The sequence below is a fragment of the Salmo salar genome, chromosome ssa25, assembly GCF_905237065.1.
Source record: "Salmo salar chromosome ssa25, Ssal_v3.1, whole genome shotgun sequence".
Lineage (NCBI taxonomy): Eukaryota > Metazoa > Chordata > Actinopteri > Salmoniformes > Salmonidae > Salmo > Salmo salar.
The window spans coordinates 19,267,205-19,282,958 of record NC_059466.1 but is presented as its reverse complement, the minus strand read 5'-3'; the positions used below and the strand labels follow the sequence as shown (position 1 = coordinate 19,282,958).

At 44.7% G+C, this 15,754-nt stretch overlaps 1 protein-coding gene across 2 annotated transcripts in view; it reads left to right on the top strand.

The window, feature by feature from the left end:
• rab3gap1 (RAB3 GTPase activating protein subunit 1) overlaps positions 1-15,754 on the top strand; it is a 47,247-nt gene that overhangs the window by 10,858 nt on the left and 20,635 nt on the right. For both annotated transcript variants that reach the window (XM_014173465.2, XM_014173464.2), the window contains exons 10-17: positions 83-151; positions 3,319-3,392; positions 4,730-4,822; positions 5,144-5,307; positions 5,937-6,047; positions 6,328-6,500; positions 8,898-8,952; positions 11,437-11,814. In XM_014173465.2, the coding sequence (XP_014028940.1) occupies positions 83-151; positions 3,319-3,392; positions 4,730-4,822; positions 5,144-5,307; positions 5,937-6,047; positions 6,328-6,500; positions 8,898-8,952; positions 11,437-11,814 (1,117 nt within the window). The remainder of the gene's footprint in view (positions 1-82; positions 152-3,318; positions 3,393-4,729; positions 4,823-5,143; positions 5,308-5,936; positions 6,048-6,327; positions 6,501-8,897; positions 8,953-11,436; positions 11,815-15,754) is intronic.

The window sequence follows — 15,754 nt, the reverse complement described above, 5'->3', positions numbered from 1 at the left end:
AATTGTTTTATGTAATTAATTAATCTCATAATGTGAAGTTGATTATGCAAAACAAACATATCTGTATTTAATTGTTGTTTAGTGAGCTTCACCTAGCGACCACCTGGCCCCACCTGACAGAAGGCATCGTGGTGGATAACGATGTGTACTCGTAAGTATCCACCACAACCCTCCCTCTCTTCTGCGCTGCTGGTTGACACACACTGAAAATACATCTCAACAACCTGAGCTATGATCTATCAACAACATTGTTTGTCCCCCCACAGAATGACAGGTATTTAGACAGGGAAGATGGAGGTGTCGTCTTCAATAAATAGAATCAGTAGCCAGCTTAAACTCATCAAGTAAGTGAGCATTGAGATAGACAGAGAGAGGGAACCTCCAGGTAGGTGATGCCAACAATGAAAGAAGTTCCCTTTGAAACATTGGGAAAGGTTGTTGCCCATAATAATTTCCTGTGTGCCAGACAGTGTAGGTGTTGAGGGCGTATGTGGAGGAGTTGTGTGGGAGTTGATATAACAAGTACTTCAGCCCTAGCAACACCACTCGCTTGTTCAACTGCATTAAAGCTGAGTGACTTTACGCTTTTCAGTTTAGTGATAAAGTGGTGCTCAGTGATCCAGCGCATCTTATTAACGGTGTTTGTGTTTTTCTTCGAGGCCCTTCATCCTAAATGTTCATGACATTCACTGTATAAAGACATCGAGACTAATCTCAGCCCTCTGAAGAGAATCGAAGACAGAGATTAGCCTAGCCTAAGATGGTCCTCCTCCAAATATGTTTTGGGTTTTATTTTGATGGTTGTATTTATTGTTGAATCCCCTTAGGGCATTCTGGGATAGAAATGTTATACATGGTATTTTGGCGTTTTAAAAAAAAAGATATGACATGCCTCGTGGCAACTTGAAATTTAAATTCTACCTTCCCTGACTGAATGGATAATATACAGTGCGGGAAAAAAGTATTTGATCCCCTGCTGATTTTGTACGTTTGCCCACTGACAAAGAAATGATCAGTCTATAATTTTAATGGTAGGTTTATTTAAACAGTGAGAGACAGAATAACAACAAAATAATCAGGAAAAACGCATTTCAAAAATGTCTTAAATTGATTTGCATTTTAATGAGGGAAATAAGTATTTGACCCCCTCTCAATCAGAAAGATTTCTGGCTCCCAGGTGTCTTTTATACAGGTAACGAGCTGAGATTAGGAGCACACTCTTAAAGGGAGTGCTCCTAAAATCAGTTTGTTACCTGTATAAAAGACACCTGTCCACAGAAGCAATCAATCAATCAGATTCCAAACTCTCCACCATGGCCAAGACAAAAGAGCTCTCCAAGAATGTCAGGGACAAGATTGTAGACCTACACAAGGCTGGAATGGGCTACAAGACCATCGCCAAGCAGCTTGGTGAGAAGGTGACAACAGTCGGTGCGATTATTCGCAAATGGAAGAAACACAAAAGAACTGTCAATCTCCCTCGGCCTGGGGCTACATGCAAGATCTCACCTCGTGGAGTTGCAATGATCATGAGAACGGTGAGGAATCAGCCCAGAACTACACAGGAGGATCTTGTCAATGATCTCAAGGCAGCTGGGACCATAGTCACCAAGAAAACAATTGGTAACACACTATGCCGTGAAGGACTGAAATCCTGCAGCACCCGCAAGGTCCCCCTGCTCAAGAAAGCACATATACATGCCCGTCTGAAGTTTGCCAATGAACATCTGAATGATTCAGAGGACAACTGGGTGAAGGTGTTGTGGTCAGAGGAGACCAAAATGGAGTTCTTTGGCATCAACTCAACTCGCCGTGTTTGGAGGAGAAGGAATGCTGCCTATGACCCCAAGAACACCATCCCCACCGTCAAACATGGAGGTGGAAACATTATGCTTTGGGGGTGTTTTTCTGCTAAGGGGACAGGACAACTTTACCGCATCAAAGGGACGATGGACGGGGCCATGTACCCTCAAATCTTGGGTGAGAACCTCCTTCCCTCAGCCAGGGCATTGAAAATGGGTCGTGGATGGGTATTCCAGCATGACAATGACCCAAAACACACGGCCAAGGCAACAAAGGAGTGGCTCAAGAAGAAACACATTAAGGTCCTGGAGTGGCCTAGCCAGTCTCCAGAACTTAATCCCATAGAAGATCTGTGGAGGGAGCTGAAGGTTCGAGTTGTCAAACGTCAGCCTCGAAACCTTAATGACTTGGAGAAGAGGAGTGGGACAAAATCCCTCCTGAGATGTGTGCAAATCTGGTGACCAACTACAAGAAACGTCTGACCTCTGTGATTGCCAACAAGGGTTTTGCCACCAAGTACTAAGTCATGTTTTGCAGAGGGGTAAAATACTTACCCCTCTGTAAAATACATTTTATAACATTTTTGACATGTGTTTTTCAGGATTGTTTTGTTGTTATTCTGTTTCTCACTGTTCAAATAAACCTACCATTAAAATTATAGACTGATCATTTCTTTGTCAGTGGGCAAACGTACAAAATCAGCAGGGGATCAAATACTTTTTTCCCTCACTGTACCTGGGTAAGAAGCCCTTTTTGCCCTCAGAACTGCCTAAATTCGTCAGGGCATGGCCAAGGTGTCGAAAGCGTTCCACGGGGATGCTGGTCCATGTTGACTCCAATGCTTCTCACAGTTGTATCTAGTTGGCTGGATGTCCTTTGGGTGGTGGACCAGTTTTGATACACACAGTAAACTGTTGTGTGTGTGAAAAACCCAGCAGCATTGCAGTTCTTGACAGAAACCGGTGAGCCTGGCATCTACTACCATACCCCGTTCAAGGGCACTTAAATATTTGTTTTGCCCATTCACCCTCTGAATGGCACACATGCACAATCCATGTCTCGAGGCTTAAAAATCCTTCTTTAACCTGTTTCCTCCCCTTCATCTACACTGATTTGAAGTGGATTTAGCTTTCACCTGGATTCACCTGGTCACTCTGTGTCATGGAAAGAGCAGGTGTTCTTAATGTTTTGTACACTCAGTGTAGCTTATATGGCAAGTGATATATTTAGTGGTTCTTACTTCAAGGATCTCAAATTAACCAAGAAGTCAATAGATGATTATCAAGTAATTACTCTTCCCACTATATAATCCCTATACTAACACCAGGAAGTTCCAGGCTGTAAAATAAACCACACTAACAAGGAACCTTTCTTCCTTTCAGAGCACCATGTTTTAATAGCCGTTGTTCAGTTCTAACCTCGACTATAATGGTAAATGTGAACCACTGAAACGATCCAGGGCCAGTTTACCTTCCACCCCTGTGTTGTCTGACCGTGCTCTCTGTGTGACCTCAGTGACCTGGACCCGCTCCAGGCCCCTCATTGGTCAGTCCGAGTCAGGAAAGCGGACAGCCCCACGTGTTTACTCGGTAAGACCTTCACAAAAATACTTACTGACCTTATAGAATCCTATGGATACCCATGTAGAGTAGTGCGCATTTCCATTGTCCTTCAGCTACCAGATATGTGGATAGTGGGGTTAGGGGGAGATGCATGCAAAAGACGTCTTTTGTAAGATTTGTTGGACAATAAAGTAGGGTTAGGTCAATGGTGACTAAATCATGTGACAGATGATGGTTTAGCCTATTTGATCTTGACTGGCACCGCGCAGTAAAGAAAACTGAGTGTCACAGGGCAGCACACAAGTGACATTCCGAGTAATTTGCCTATTCCTTTTTGTTATGGCCTATTTTATATCGGACACTGATTTAACTATCTTGTGTCTAGCTGTTTCAAAAAAACGTGTCCTATATTCCTTTCTCTCTCAATTCGATAGGCTATGAATATGATTGAAGGCTATGCTTCCTCGTGATTCATGGCTTTGTCTCCGATCAAGCCATGGATGTAACCGAGTTCCATCTCCAAAAGTTATTTGAATAGTCTAAAAACTTAAGGTAGCCAGAGTATTAATAATTAGAGAGAACAAACAATATCCATAGAAAAATAGAATGACTAGTTAAATCAAGTTTAAGCTTTTTAAGAAAGAAATGATGCGAGGTTGAAAACCAAATGGCCAATAACCTATCCTCCAACGAGGCCGATCATAAAAGCTTCAAGACAAGTTAAAGTGATGAACAGTAGCTTATTTCCCAAATATTGTAGCCTACGAAGGTGTTGTCCTAAAGTTGTGGCTTTCAAAAATAACCAGAATGGAAGTCTATGGTCTAGGCATAGGCTATTCTCACTCACAGCTTTGAGGGAAAGAAAAGTAAATAATATTGTTTGTTCTATTATTTTATGATGCAAATAAAGCTATTATTGTCCAGTTTTGAAGACGGTAGACTGCTTCTATCCAGCCCGTGATGTAGGCCTATAACCTAGCTCACTACAGTAACAAAGCCCGTTCCTCATCAGACAGTTACTGCTCCAGCATGTACGTGCCACACACACACACACACACAAACCTGTTCTGCTCCTCCACCAGAAAGGAAAATTAGAAAAGATTTGCCGTTGCCGGCACTTAGCCTCTGCCCAGGCTTTCAACAACATTATCTTTTGTCATGGTTCTTCCAGTTGCATTCAATTTCACACTAGCGCCACTGTTTTAGCTGATTAAGTTTTTTGGTGGCCAGTAGAGAGAGCATCATATCACAATGTTTTATGGGTACCTAAGCACGATACGACAAAGGTTGACATTGCCCAACCCTTCAATAAAGCTATTTAACTTTGAATTGAATGTAATAAAACCTAATGTTGCCCATCCTAGGTGACTTCCTGACGGAGTTCTTCAAGCTGTGCTCTAAGAAGGAGTCAGCAGAGGAGATCCTGGGACGGGGTCCAGTTGAGGAGGAAGGCAAAGGTAATAGGACTCCCTCTCTATTAGTGTGTTCTATGGCTACTGGGATGTGTCTCAATAGTCTAACATCACTCCCTCTCATTTCCCAATATGTTGTATGCCCAAAGGGGATTTGTGCAGAGCTCAGTGCTGATGGAGGAAAGGAAGAGTAGAACATGAAGCCACTTTGGATTATTGAGATGCACCCTTGGCTTGTGTCTTTCCATTTTTGTTTGTTTGCTGGTGCATGTGAAGGGAGCATATGCTCTCTCTGTCAGAGCCCACCCTCATTCCCTCCCTGTGTATAATTTCTCTCTGTCTCCCTCCCCTCCCCTGTCGTTACAGATGACATCAGCCATGCCCTGTCTAAGTTGACAGAGCCCACGGCCGTGCCCATCCCCAAGCTGTCTGTCTCTAACATGGTGCACAGCGCCCGCAAACGCATCCGCCGCCACCGCCGCGTCGACGAATCACCGCTCAGCAACGATGTGCTCAACTCCATACTGCTGGTGAGAGGGGCAACGCATACACGCGCGCACACACACACACACACACACACACACACACACACACACACACACACACACACACACACACACACACACACACACACACACACAGTGAAACCCCATATAAACAATGCATCAGCTCTGATGGGTTCACTAGGCCATGTGTTTAGCCTGCTCAGATGTCTACTGCAGCCCTCTGAAGGCTTATGGGGATTTAGTCTGGCTGACACACTACACAAGTGGCTCTGCCTCACTGGCTGTGTGTGTGTGGTGTGTGTGTGAGAGAGATGAGTCTGCAGCCAGGCTCCACTGGCACTGCTGTGTGGAACAGTTTCTTAATCAGCCGTGAAGACACTTTGAGTCTCAATTGGCAAGTCCCTAAGGGCCTTTATGGGCCCTGGTCAAAAGTAGTGGACTGAATAGGGAATAGGGTGCCGTTTTGGGATACACACATTGCCATTGGCCTAGAGGCTCAGTGGTGAGTCAGTGAGGTGAATAAAACATTTAAACCAGACTCTCAGTTGGTAGCAGAATTCTTCCTTGAGGGGTTTTATTTGTCCAAAGGGTGAGATGGAATGGCTGTTCCCTATGTAAGAGAATGGTTAAGCTCATATTTGTGTGTGTCTCAGTATCTCTTCCCAGACGCCGCCGTAGACAAGTCATCCTCAGAGAACAGCGAGAGCAAGGCTTCTCAATTGAATACTGATGGGAAACCAGAAGAGAAGGAGTCTGACGACTATGTATGTCTGCTCTCTATCTCACTATCGTTCTGACAGACAGACATTGTACATCAGTTCAGTAGGCATGACATTCCAAAAAAACATTTAAATACCTGAACTTGTCTGATAAAAGCACTCATTGTCTTTTTTTCAGTGTGAACGAGATTGTTCCTTACTGAACGAAACTCACAAATACAATTTTCTATTGTCAAACTTACACATTCAGAAAATCCATGATTGATTAGTGTAATTTTCTGTAGTACTGCATCCTGATTGCATTCTCTTTGTCAACCGTCTCCAGAACCTGTACAACCAGCTGAAGTCTGCTCCTAGTGACAGTCTGACATACCGCCTGGCTCTGTGTGTGTGTCTGGTTAACTTCTACCATGGCGGGGTCAGGGCGGTGGCTCACCTCTGGCAGGAGTTTGTCCTGGAGATGAGATACCGCTGGGAGAACAACTACCTCGTCTACGGGTGAGATCATTATCGTATTTATTACGCAACAAACTAAACTCAGCAAAAAAATAAATGTCCTCACTGTCAACTGCGTTTATTTCCAGCAAACTTAACATGTGTAAATATTTGTATGATCATAACAAGATTCAACAACTGAGACATAAACTGAACAAGTTCCACAGACATGTGATAAACAGAAATGGAATAATGTGTCCCTGAACAAAGGGGGGGTCAAAATCAAAAGTAACAGTCAGTATTTGCCGTGGCCACCAGCTGCATTAAGTACTGCAGTGCATCTCCTCCTCATGGACTGCACCAGATTTGCCAGTTCTTGCTGTGAGATGTTACCCCACTCTTCCACCAAGGCACCTGCAAGTTCCCGGACATTTATTGGGGGAATGGCCCTAGCCCTCACCCTCCGATCCAACAGGTCCCAGACGTGCTCAATGGGATTGAGATCCGGGCTCTTCGCTGGCCATGGCAGACACTGACATTCCTGTCTTGCAGGAAATCACGCACAGAACGAGCAGTATGGCTGGTGGCATTGTCATGCTAGAGGGTCATGTCAGGATGAGCCTGCAGGAAGGGTACCACATGAGGGAGGAGGATGTCTTCCCTGTAACGCACAGCGTTGAGATTGCCTGCAATAACAACAAGCTCAGTCCGATGATGCTGCGACACACCGCCCCAGACCATGACAGACCCTCCACCTCCAAATCGATCCCGCTCCAGAGTACAGGCCTCGGTGTAACGCTCATTCCTTCAACGATAAACACGAATCCGACCATCGCCGCTCCCCGCCCGGTGAGACAAAACCGCGACTCGTCAGTGAAGAGCACTTTTTGCCAGTCCTGTCTGGTCTAGCGATGGTGGGTTTGTGTCCATAGGCGACGTTGTTGCCAGTGATGTCTGGTAAGGACCTGCCTTACAAGAGGCCTACAAGCCCTCAGTCCTGCCTCTCTCAGCCTATTGCGGACAGTCTGAGCACTGATGGAGGGATTGTGCGTTCCTGGTGTAACTCGGGCAGTTGTTGTTGCCATTCTGTACCTGTCCCGCAAGTGTGATGTTCGGATGTACCGATCCTATGCAGGTGTTGTTACACGTGGTCTGCTACTGCGAGGACGATCAGCTGTCCGTCCTGTCTCCCTGTAGCGCTGTACTAGGCGTCTCACAGTACGGACATTGCAATTTATTGCCCTGGCCACATCTGCAGTCCTCATGCTTTCTTGCAGCATGCCTAAGGCACGTTCACGCTGATGTGCAGGGACCCTGGGCATCTTTCTTTTGTTGTTTTTCAGAGTCAGTAGAAAGGCTTCTTTAGTATCCTAAGTTTTTATAGCTGTGACCTTAGTTGCCTACCGTCTGTAAGCTGTTAGTGTCTTAACGACCGTTCCACAGGTGCATGTTCATTAATTGTTTATGGTTCGTTGAACAAGCATGGGAAACAGTGTTTAAACCCTTTACAATGAAGCTCTTTGAAGTTATTTGGATTTTTACGAATTATCTTTGAAAGACAGGGTCCTGAAAAAGGGATGTTTCTTTTTTTGCTGAGTCTATATATTAATTTAGCAGCGGTGTGCTTTTAATTTTTTTTTTTAAGTGATAGTGTGACATTTTGACAACTGAGCCATTTCTTTACTTATCCAGAGTCAGATGAACTCATGGATACCATTTTTATGTCTCTGCATGCAGTTTGAAGGAAGTTGCTAGCTATCGTTAGCGCAATGACTGCATGTCTATGGGAACAGCTAGCATGCTAGCTGTTCCTGTAGACTACCAACGTGCTAGCTGTTCCTGTAGACTACCAACGTGCTAGCTGTTCCCCGAGCCTTCAAGTCATTGCGCTAGTTAGCAATGGCTTGTGAAACTACCTTCAACTTCGTTCAAACTGCACGCAGAGACATAAAAAAATGGTAATTCCCAAAATCTCACACTATCCCTATAAGATCAGAGAAACAAGTTACATCATATATTTGTAGCAAGCAGAGCGAGCAGTGGCGCGATTCAGAGCCACGAGCGCACAGCCACCGCTTGCTCATATCTCTACAGTGCACTGGCTCCCATCAGTTATATTTAAATGGTGTCAACATCATTTAATTTTCATGCATTTTGGTGTCAAATGTTGTTGTTTTTTGTCACCTTCTCAAAGTCGTTCTACAAAAAAATCACCGGGGGCATGCGCCTGAACCCCCGCAGCGAAGAGCCCCCCCACCCCTCCCGCTACCTTTCCCACCGCTGTTGAAAAAAATCCTGGGGGAAACACTGCACTTGATTACAGAGGGAATAGAAATCGAAATTGGATTGAACCCTCATCAAATTGTATTGAACCCAAACCGGAATCCCATCAATAATGATGTTGAGGGTATACACTGTGACTGTATACTGAATTATCCCCTTCCCTGTCTTTTATTTCAGACTGGCCAGTGGTCCTCCAGACCTTCGCTGCTGTCTCCTGCACCAGAAACTCCAGGTGACTAGCCCAGTCTATCAACTGTATACATACAGACCTCACTATGATTATTACTAAGGCTGTTTACTCAGTCCTAATTAAAAAAAAGCTTTGTCAGAGTTTTCTCTCTTTAAGGCCTGCAACAACAACAAAGCTCTCTGTAAAGTCTTTGATAAAGACCACTATAAGCCCCACACACCAACATAAACAATAGCTACATGAAAGCATTAATCCAGCACAAAGCAAACTATCTGCAGAAATTAATTGCTTAGGAATGATGGATTAAGATGGTGGTAGCAGCAGCAGCAACTTGTACACCAGGATCTCTATCTTTCTGTGTGTTTTGCATATTAGTCTGATAGCGATAGCATGTAAGAACATCTCTCCTCCGAGTGTTCACTCAATTGAGTCTAAATTTATCCTGGAGAGGATAGGGTGAATAAGGTAGAACTGTTGCTAATAATGCCTCTGCCTTAAGTTTATGATGGAGAGGGTGTGAGTGAGTGACTAGTTAGGTAAGAGGGAGAGGGAGCGAGCGAGGCGACGGGTAGGGGAGCGAGCGAGGCGACGGGTAGGGGAGCGAGCGAGGCGACCAGCCAGTCGACAGGTAGGAGTGTCTCCCCCCTAGGGCTGTGACGGTCATGGAATTTTGGATGACAGTGATTGACCTGCCAAATGACCGCGGTCACCGTAATAACCATTTGAATAGCAAGAAAATAAATCTATACAGTATTGTTTGCAGTTGTTGTACTTCATTAACACAAACCCCAAAGCAAATCGGGGGAGAAAATAAAATAAAAAATACAATTTATTTGAGAAGGACAAATCATAGCTGTTATGCTGGGAGGTAGATGTTCATTCCCCTGTCCTCAGCTTTTCTCCACAGAACAAAGTAACAGGATGTCATTTATAACCCCCCACCCTAGCCTGGAGTTGACCAATCAGAAGTCCTTACAGTACAACTAGGCCAATGGCCAAATAACAAGGATCCTGCTCCAGACTCAATGTACAGACCAATGAAAATGTAGCACACGTAGCTCTGAGTTCAGGACTGACATTCCACAGATTCTAAACATCTGTTGAACTGAGACCCAACTATTTCCCTTAACAATTCCCTATTGACCATTAGTACTCTATTTAGTTTTTAGTACTGTCGTCCTCTCATCCTCTGCGTTGTGTATTTATCTTCAAAATATTCTTATAGAACCAGTCAAAAGTTTTGACACACCTACTCATTCAAGGGTTTTTCTTTATTTTGTACTATTTTCTACATTGTTGAATAAGAGTGAAGACATCAAAGCTGTGAAATAACACATGGAATCATGTAGTAACCAAAAAAGTGTTCCAACAAATCAAAATATATTTTCTATTTGAGATTCTTCAAAGCAGCCACCCTTTGCCTTGATGACAGCTTGGCTACGTTTAACACTTTATTGGTTGTTACGTTATTCCATATTTGTTATTTGATAGTTTGATGTCTTTGCTATTGTTTTACAATATAGAAAATAGTAAAAATAAAGAAAAACCCTGGAATTGAGTAGGTGTGCCCAAACTTTTGACTGGTACTGTATATTTCTATGACTGCTGCCATAGAAATAGAATGAATAGAACAGCCCCCCCAAAAAAGAATCTGTGAACATCATTTGAATGAACATTCTACATTACTTTGGAAATGATTTCAATACCATGCAGCGGTTCCAAGCCTGTTCTATTAATAATTTTTTCTATGTGTCCTGCTGCTGCATTGTGGTCATCCAGTCAACTGTTGTGCCAGTCCTACTCCCCACGGCCCAGCCAGATGTCTGCAGAGGCCCCAGACAGAATCAGACCCATAAACAGTGTTGTTATTCAGCTGCCCACGCCTCACCTGGGGGAGGGAGGGATTGAGGAGAGTGAGAGGAAGCGATAAAAGGAAGTAGGGAGAGGTGGTAATAAAGATGTCCGGAGAGAGTGTGAGCGAGGATGAGAGGGAAGGAAGGAGAGGTAATATCTTTCTGGAAAGGCGGAGAGAGCCACTTTATCTGCAATCACTTTAATAAGAGGAAGAGGTGCCCAGGCTGCGCTGGGCAGGGAGCTCCTGACTCATAAGCTGAGTCTGTCTCTGTATCGCTCTCTCGCTCTCTCTCTCTACCTCTCTGCTCTCTTTCCTCTTTCTCTCTCTCTGTTCTCTATTTCACACACACACACACACACACACACACACACCTAGGCTAGGCATGCATCAGTATTAGAGCAGGAAGTGACTCTATTCATAGTAATAAAGTGCTGCAGCCTGCACTAGGTAGACGTTTGGAGCTCAGTGTAGGAGGAAGAGAAGACTTTAGTGTGGGCACACAGGGACATGATGATGAGAAATGGCTCGATAAGGGGCAAAGGGATGGGGTTATACCGGATAGAATTACACACACACACACACACACACACACACCGCCCAAAAGCTCGCCATCTGCTGCTGTTTCCCTGACTCCCTGCACTCATCACTCTTTGTCCGTCTCTGCCCCCCAGATGCTCAACTGCTGCATTGAGAGGAAGAGAGCGAGGGATGATGGGAGGAAGACTGCTGAGGGAGGGAAGGAGAGGGAGAGAGGGAGGGAGAGGAAGAAGTCAGGGTCGACCGGGACTGAGAATGGGCGCCTGGGGCCGGAGAGTGCGGAGATGGGCAGAGAGGTGTCTCCTGGGAAGTCGTGGGACTCGTGGAGTGACAGCGAGGGCGAGGACGAGTTCTTTGAGTGCCTGAGCGACACGGAGGAGATGAAGGAGGCTGCGTCCACAGACGGAGAGAAGGGCGGGGCCAAGGTGGCCAAGCCAGAGGGTCGGCTCCACCCCCACGGGAAGTTGACCCTGCTCAACTCCCAGGAACCCCTGTACATCCCTGTTACTCAGGTCAGACACACAAGCGCACACAGCAATTTCAATCTTCATGTGATTGACAGGTGGCTTCAAGCACCCTTTAATTGTTTCCTAATGTTTGGTATACTCAGTGCATATCATTGTAAAATGATTCCTAGGAACAATATGTCCACATACTGACCATGTCATTAACAATGCCACAGGTCAGACAGACAGACAGACAGCCATGGCAGATGTACTGTACAATATGCACCACTAACTCTTAACTATTCATTACTACATTGTAGTGATACTGTGACTCATTGAACTATTCATTACTACATTGTAGTGATACTGTGACTCATTGAACTATTCATTACTACATTGTAGTGATACTGTGACTCATTGAACTATTCAGTACTACATTGTAGTGATACTGTGACTCATTGAACTATTCAGTACTACATTGTAGTGATACTGTGACTCATTGTTACTATGGTACCATAAATCCTGACCAAACCACAGTGCCTAATTCCTTATCACAGACTTAAGAAATTGTTGTAACATAAATCCCATAATTAGCTTTAAATGTCTGTCGGTTCATCTTAATAAGTATGGTAAAAGCCAAGAGCAGCATGATGTGGAACTTAGCCTGACAGAATCAGCTCAACAAAGGCTGTGCTCAGCCTGTTATTGTAGAAGGCATTTGGGGGCAGGTAGATACTACAATACATCTTGTTATAATTGGCTATATCCTCTTCCATTTGGTGATCAGCCTCTATGCCAGGGGTGTCAAACTCATTCCATGGGGGGCCTAGTGTCAGCTGGTTTATGGTTTTTCCTTTCAATTAAGCCCTAGTCAACCAGGTAAGGGGCACTCCTTACTAATTAGTGACCTTAATTCATCAATAAAGTACAAGGGACGAGCGAAAAACCCGCAGACCGTTGGCCCTCCGTGGAACGAGTTTGGCACATGTGCTCTATGCTATGAGTCTCTCTGATAGTGTTACCTCCCTCCCTCTACATTCCCTGCTATGTGTGTGAGCCCAGAGCTAGCCTGGAGAGATGAGTAGCTCCTCTACCCCTCATCAATTATAGACTGGGATGAATAGTAGAGTTAATTAATGCACAAGGCTCAGGCTGACACTGTTCAATGATTAACACTAGGAGGTGAGACGCAGGAAGGGAGATAGTGGCCCGGCCTGTCTGAAGCTGCTATCTATCCACAAATGCATAACACGCACACGCACACAAAGACGAGAGACACACACACACACACACACACACAGTACACGGACATATACACGGTGCACGCACACAAAGACGACACACAGACCCAGTACGCGGACACACACAGCACATGCTGCAGATGGTGGGCGAGGACGGACGCCTTGCCGTGTTAAGAGAGTGGAACGACTGTGTGCTGCGTGGAGGGAGAGATGGATGGAGTGTGTGAGTGTAAAATAAACTAGTGTCAGCACTTCTAGATGGGCCCCAACGTTTTCACACAGCTTCTGTCTGCTAACACACACAGTCTCAGGCCGTGTCTACAATTGACACTTACATTTGACTTCTGCTATCGGAATACGAAGATCGAAGATCAGGTCTAGACGCACTGAAGTTGCATTGTGGTCTGATTGTGTTCAGATCTGGCTGACCACCTTATCGAGCCATTTTCCCTCAAGATGTTTATAATAATAATTGGGTGTGGAATTTTCATTGTTGGACATAAAATATTGTAAAAGTCCCCAGGAAATCAGCTCCAAGGGATTTTAATTGAAGAAATCTGTTCCCAAGTATTCCCACGCATAATAGAGACAAGACGTGATCGTATACAAATGTAAGGTTTGACATGATTATGTTTTAGTTAAACATATGTTTGGGCTGCTTGCGGTCAATTTGCAGTCTACAAATTATTTGTATTCATGTTCCGGCCCCTCGACCATCCGCTCAAGAAAAAATTGTCTCGCGGCTGAATCTCAGTGATGATCCCTGGTGTATACAGAGTCCAGAACACTTGGGTTTAGGGAAAGAGCGGCACCTTTTCATTATAACATTTGCGGAAATGCATTCCTAGCGTGTGAGGAACGTGTTTGCTGGCCTCATGAATGCTAGCCAGCTAGCAACTATTTCTAGAGTTATTCTAACCCGTTTGCAATCCCTTTAGCTTTGCTTGCTGGCTAGCCACAGAGGTTACCTGTCTTGTTAGCTACAGTAGTTAGCTACTACCATTAAGTTGTGTTATAATATTTAGCCTATTCCACCGTTTGAAGACTACATACTGGCATTTGAATATAGTGTGGAAAATCCTGACAAAATGTGGACTAATTTACCTTGCACCCCCTCCCCTTGTGCTTCTCTGCCTGTCTCTGAACCGTTGCAGTGACTTCTGTTGCACAGACAGCTTCTCCCACTCAAGTTTGTGGCAGAATTGAGTGGGGAAAGTCGCAAAATGCTATTAAAATCGGAGTAATCCTCGGTATCGAAACTCCCCAAAAGCAGCCTGAAAAGTAGCTGAATTTGGCGCTATCCACTTACCAATAAAGTCACTGGAGGGGGTCTGAAAACTGGCTAAATATATTGACAAAGTCGCTAAATTGGCAACACTGACTGGATACATTTTAAATGTAGATGCATGATGTATCCGTAAAGAATACAAAAACTGCATTCATTAACTGTCAAGTCTAGACATGGCCTCAGTCTCTGGCTGTCTCGGTGTATCATGCAGGGATTTTTGCACTTGTCTTTTCTCTGTCTGCGCTTTTCTATCTCTCTCCCTCTTTATCTACACACCATTCTCCAAACTTTTGTGTCTCTGTCTCTCATATATCACTCCCACTACCCCTCAGTCCTTTTCCATTTCCTCTCTCTCTTTCTCCCGCTGTCTGTCCTCTCAATGACATGTTCTCTCGTTCTCTTTCTCTTCCTACATCCATCGATTATCTGTACGTCTGTTTGCTCATCTGTGCTGCTCTGTCTCTGTCTGGATCTGTTGTCTCCATCTCTACTCACCTGTCTGTTTTTTTTTTCTTTCTATTACCTTTCAACCATTTCCTCTCTGACACCCCTGTCAATCTCTCGCTCGCGCTCTCTTTCTCTCCCGCACTCCCTCTTTTCTCTTTCTCCCTCTCTGTCGAACTTTTAAACAGCAGGGGCAGGGTAGAAGGAGGGGGGACAGAGGTAGGCAGAGATGGGTGTTTTAGATTCATGGCATTGCCACTATTTGTAATGAGGTGGATGCCTCTGCTCCACTACTACTCATGCTCTGCTCGGCATTCTCACCTTCCTTCCCTAGTTTTAATTAGTCTGGGTAAAGTGTTTTTTGATCGCCGCTCCTGTCTGCCCTGTTTGTATTCTCCACACTCTGGTTGCGTCCTAAATAGCATACTATACTGTATATGGTGCACTACTTTTGACAAGGGGCAAGGCCCATAGTGCTCTGGTCAAAAGTAGTGCACTATATATGGGGATGGGGTGCAATTTAGGACGCGGGTCTCTCAAGAGCCGCAGCTAATGGTCCCCTCTGACTCAGGTCTTTCTTTATTTCATTAGAAAGTTGCTCAGGAGGGGACAGGCTTTTAGTCTTTTCTTTCTCCCAGACCCGACTGTGCATTAGTCAGTCTGAGCCTACTGGGTAGAATGCATTAGAGGCTGTGATGGTAAAGAAAGAAAGGCACAGTTGGATTCTGCACCCCCCCCCCCCCCACCCCATTTCCATTCATGATTGCATGGTGTGGCCTTTTGCATTTAGAGGTATGCGGTCGTTGTTTAAAAAGGTAGGTACAGCAGCCTTACATTGGGCTACTTCCGCTGAGAAGTCCTTTGGGTGTTGTATCGAGCCCATTGTTATATAAGCCTGCTTTGTGCTGGAAAACAGTTGCATAATGGCAGCAATGAAAAAGGCAGGAATGGCCAATTAAAGCAGGTTATAGAATGTTTAAGTAATGGCTATTAGGGAGTTATTACAAGCCAAGGAGCACATTTAGGATTCTAT